The sequence below is a fragment of the Netta rufina genome, assembly GCF_964035555.1.
Source record: "Netta rufina genome assembly, chromosome: 3".
Classification (NCBI taxonomy): domain Eukaryota; kingdom Metazoa; phylum Chordata; class Aves; order Anseriformes; family Anatidae; genus Netta; species Netta rufina.
This window is the reverse complement of record NC_140125.1, coordinates 23505104-23509798: the sequence shown is the minus strand read 5'-3', so window position 1 is coordinate 23509798 and position 4695 is coordinate 23505104. Positions and strand designations below refer to the sequence as shown.

At 64.4% G+C, this 4695-nt stretch overlaps 1 protein-coding gene across 2 annotated transcripts; it reads right to left on the bottom strand.

Annotated features, from left to right (window-relative positions):
* Positions 1 to 405: 405 nt before the first annotated feature.
* Positions 406 to 4134, bottom strand: HLX (H2.0 like homeobox). Of its 2 annotated transcripts, XM_084285005.1 has the most exons (4): positions 3204 to 4134; positions 2552 to 2731; positions 1931 to 2115; positions 406 to 1174 (listed from the first exon to the last, which is right to left on the bottom strand). In XM_084285005.1, the coding sequence occupies exons 1-4, from the start codon at positions 3787 to 3789 to the stop codon at positions 836 to 838; spliced, it is 1290 nt and encodes a 429-aa protein (XP_084141131.1). In that variant the 5' UTR covers positions 3790 to 4134; the 3' UTR covers positions 406 to 835. The 2 variants fall into 2 exon arrangements, with proteins under 2 accessions (XP_084141131.1, XP_084141132.1); XM_084285006.1 differs by lacking the exon at positions 2552 to 2731.
* Between the last annotated feature and the right edge of the window lie 561 nt (positions 4135 to 4695).

Here is a 4695-nt window from a genome sequence, read left to right as displayed (position 1 = left end):
CCCTCGCGGGCAGCTGGGCAGCCCCGTCCGATCGTGCGTTAAAACCAAGAGCCGCCCATAGATAAATACACAATACATCGATAAAGTGCGATTGGCTGCTTTCTTGCCCAGTTGCTATTTTGCGTAGTCAAATCCTGTTCTCGTCCTCGCCTCCGTTCGAAAAAGAAGGTGAAAAAATAATTTAAAAAAAAAAAAAAAGGCGAAGACTGCACCGGGAGTCCTTCCCGGTGAGGAGCAGACAGTGGCTGCCTTTGAGCGAGGCGTAGGAAGCTGGGTCAGCTTCACCAGCCCTCTCCCCTGGTCAACAGACTGACGTGGTTACAAACCATAGCAAACATTTTATTTACAGGAGATATATATATATATATTTATATATTTTGTCAGTGCAGTATTTCTTGGCCGGATTATTCGAAGCAACACGTCGCAACCCACGAGGATGCTGGCAAAATACTTCACATTGTAAATTGGTCGGGGGGAGAGGGAGGAGGGAGTTCAGAGCCACGTTCTCGGAGTCCCTCGCTCGGACCTTCCTGGAGAGGGCGAGGGGCGGGAGACGGAGAATAAAATTAAAAAAATAATAAAAATTAAAAAAAAAAAAAAAGGAGTCCCGCTCTCCTGCGAGCAGCAGCGCCGCAGCTCGCCTCTCGCCCATCGTCCCGGGGCCGGAGCTCCCGCTCCGCAGCCGCTCCGCAGCCGCTCCGGGTGCGGGTGCGGGGCCCGGCGGGCCCCCGTGCAGAGCTGCGGGGCCGCGGCCGGGCGGCGGAGAGGAGGAGGAGGAGGAGGAGGAGGACATAAATTAGCGCGGGGGGCCGGCGGCGGGGCCGGGCCGCCCCGTCTATAGCGCGCCCCGCGGCTCGGGGCTGGCGGCGGGCGGCGGGGACGGGAGGCCGGGGCTGCCGGGGGGCTTGGCGGCCCCGGCGGGGGGCAGGCTCTGCTCGGCGCCCTCAGTCCTTTCCGTGTCGCTGGGGGCCATGTCGAGGGAGTCGGCGTCGCTGCTGTCGCTGTCGCCGTCGGAGCGGCTGGGGCTGCGCTCGGGCTCCCCCGCGGCGGCGGGCGGCGGGGCGGAGCGCGGGGCCGCCGGCTCCGGCTCCGGCGGCGGCTCCTTGTCCTTCTGGGCCTGCGCCTCCTTGGAGTGCCGCCACTTCATCCGGCGGTTCTGGAACCACACCTTCACCTGCGGCCAGGCCGCCCTCAGACGGGTAGCACGGGACGCGCCCCGCACCGCCCCGCACAACCCCGCACAACCCCGCACCGCACCGCCCGGCCCTCTCGTCCTCCCCGCAGGCCGGCCCGAGATAGAAAAAGAAAAAAAAAAAGGTCCACCCGGCCCTCCTCGTCCTCCTCTGCCCCCGCCCTTAGGCGACTAAGGTGGCTTTTTCCTTATTATTTGCGTGTTTCAATACAAAAGGGCCCCCCTTTTTGCTTTGATATATTTTTTTTTTCTCTCTCTCTCCCCTTCTACTTCTTCTTCCAGGAAACCAAATCTTGCTCAAGAAACCACAGCGTTATACAACTCCGTGCGCTGCCGGCCCTCAATAGTGGAATCATCGCAGAGTGGCGTTTAATGATTCCGTTTGAAGAAGAGTTTTCACTTCCCCTGAACCGAGGATTTCACAATGCGGGGAGAGATTTAGAGAGAGAAAAAAAAAAAAAAAAAAAAAAAAAAAAAGAGCGAGAGGCATTAAAAATAGAGTGTTCGCCTCTACTTCCTTTGACCCAAGCTGCCTCCTGCCGCGAGTTGCACTGCACCAAAGCGCATCCTGATGCTCGGCCCCGGGCCCTGCCCCCGAGCAGGCCCGTAAAAGAGCAAGGAAGGCAAAAAGCTTTGCTGCACACACACACCTCCCCCCCGCCCCCACAGTGTTCCCCTGAACAAAACTGGAAGTTAGGAACCCGGGAACGCACGAAACACAAGCGAAGCCGCCCTTACTTGAGCATCCGTCAGCCCCAGCATCGCCGCCAGTTGCTTTCTGTCGGGTTTGGTGACGTACTTCTGGATTTCGAAGCGCTTTTCTAAACCTTTTCTCTGCAGGTTGGAAAAAACAGCCCTGGACCAGGAGCGCTTCCTCTTGTAGGTCTGAGGCAGCGTGTCCTTGGTTAGCACCGCGTACGGACCTGCGGGGGCAAGGAGACACGGGCCGGGGGGCGGCCCGGTTAACACCGACGCCGGGACGAGGGTCTCGAAGGAGACAGGGGCAGGGAAGGCCCGAGCCTACGAGTCCTACAAGCAGGCCTGTGGTCCCTCCGACACGAACAGCACGGATTTTAGTCCGTGTTTCCCTCTCCCTTCCCCCTCCCCAGCCCCTTCTCTCCAGGCCCAGGTATTTTTTCTGACTGGCCGGGGGGGAACCTCTGTGTCAGGCCCTAGCCGCTCTGCCTCCCCCCACGAAATGCACCAAGCCTGAGCCTCGCTAGAAAAAATAAAATCGTGGAAAAAAAAAATAAAAAAAGAAAAAGAAAAAAATAAAAAGTCCTGGCGTTTCCAAGCGCCCGGCGAGTCCCTTCGGGCCCGGGGGCCGCTCCGGGACGGACGGGGGGGGACGGGATGTACCTGGAAAAGTGTCTTGAAACTGGTGCTGAACTGAGCTCCTTGGGGTTGTGTTTAAGGGACCCAGAAGAGCAGAGGCCTCGTTAATGGGGTCTAGAGACGCGAAGAACTGGCTGGCGGAAGGCTGCAAGCTGGGGAGATGAACCCCGCTTTGGCGGCTGGCGGTTAATAAGGAGGTGAGATCTGCGAGCACAGAACAAGCACAGCTCCGTTACACCGCGGTCGAGCCCCCCAGCCCGGCACGCCGCGGGACCCCGGCGGGGCTCGCCCTGCCTCGGCTCGGGGGGCGCGGCGGGGCCCCGGCGCACGGACATCCTCCCCTCCGGTGGCTGCTCTGTCAGGATGTTTACGCGCTGCGAGGGGAGATGGATGGCAGCGAAAGCCTTTAAAACCGGCCCTGGCGGCCCACGAAAAGCCCCGGCCGGGCCGGGGAGGCCGGCACCCGCCGGTTCAGCTATTTTTACGCTATCGCTATTTTGCGGAGCGGCGCAGCGCGGGGCCGAGGGCTGTTTCGGGGGGTTTGGGGGGGCATTAAAAACTCGTCCTCACACCGCTGACGCTTCTCTCGGCGGGTTCGCAAAGGGGGGAGAGCCACGGGGCCCCGCGGCCGCTTAAAGCCCCCCCCCCAAAAGCCGCGCCGAGCCGATTTCTCTACCTCTCAGCGTGTTGCCTTCCTTCACTTTGGGGTCGAACTCCGCCGACAAGATGCGGTCGATGCCGAATTTCAGGTCCTTGCTGGCGGGCGCCGGCGCCGAGCCGTGCGTGTGGCCCCCCGGCACCCGGCCGGGGGCCGGAGCCCCGCCGCCCCCCGCCGCCGCCGCCGCCGCCGCCGCCGCCGGGGAGCGGTGCTGCGGGGGCCGGTGGTGGTGGTGCGGGGGGTGGAAGGCGGCCGAGAGCGGCGAGAGGCGCTGCGGGAAGGCGGCGGCGGATGGGGCGTCGGGGGCCACGACGGGCGTGGGCCGCAGCGGCGAGGCGGCGGCGTGGAAGGGGCCGCCGTGGTGGACGGCGCCCAGCGCCGCCGGCAGCCCGGCCCCGGGGCCGCCGGGCAGGCTCTCGGCAGGGCCGGCCGCTGCCTCGCCGCCGGCGTGGAGGATGTCGGCGATGCAGAAGGACGGCTTCTTGGCCGCGGCGGCGTCCAGAGGGAAGCAGCCTCCGGCGCCGGGCCCCGACGCCGAGCAGTACGCCGCTGACCAGAGGCTGAAGTTGGAGGCGTAGAAGGGGGCCAGGCCGGCCGTGTACATCCTGGCGGCCGCCGAGCACGGGCTCTTCTCCCCGCCGGGGGACGCCGCTCAGCTGCCGGGAGCGCGGCGCGGAGCTGCCCGCCGCCCCGGGAGCATGGGGAGGGATGGCGGGGCGGGAGGCGGCGGCGGCGGCCGGAGCACTTGCCGAAGGGGCAGGAGAAAAAAAAAAATCTAAAAAAATAAAAAAGTCAAAAACAGCTAAAAAAAAAAAAAAAAAAAAGGAAGAAGTCCCCAAAACCAACGGCGAGAGGGAGAGCGAGCGGGCGAGCGCGGGAGAGGAGCGGCGCAAACAAAACAAAACAAACCCCCTTCCTCGCACTGGGGAAAAAATCCACCCCTCCCCAAACTTTCTCTGGCAGCCGCTCCCGGCCGCGCCGCAGCCCTCGCTCCCACCGCCCCCCGGCACAACGCGCCCAATCCGCGCTCCGCGGGGCCGGGACGCGCCGCCCGCAGACACGCCCCGGGCCGGGCCGGGCCGGGCCGAGCCGTGCCGAGCCCTGCTGGGCCGTGCCGAGCCGGGCCGAGCCGTGCCGACTCCCGCAAGTGCCGCGCTCCGTGTGCCCCCGGCCCGGCCCGGCCCGGCCCGGCCCGCAAGGTGTGCGCCCGTCGGGGAGCGCCCCGAGGGGGAGCCCCCCCGCTGCTCCGCGCAGCGCCTGCCCCCCGCGCCGTGGTTCCCAGCGCGGAGAAACGGAGCCGCAGCCGGAGGCTGGAAATGCTTCCCGGTGCACCACGTTTCCTCCCGGCATAAATGAGCCTCGGCCGGGCGGCAGCGAAGTGGGTGTGCAGTGATCATGCTCGCAACGGACAGATTTGGGGGAGCTCCTGGGCTGCTCGGGGCCCAGGGCGCGTTGGGTCCTGCGTTAGCAGTGGCTAATAAATTGTGTCGTGTCGGCAACCACCTTTTAT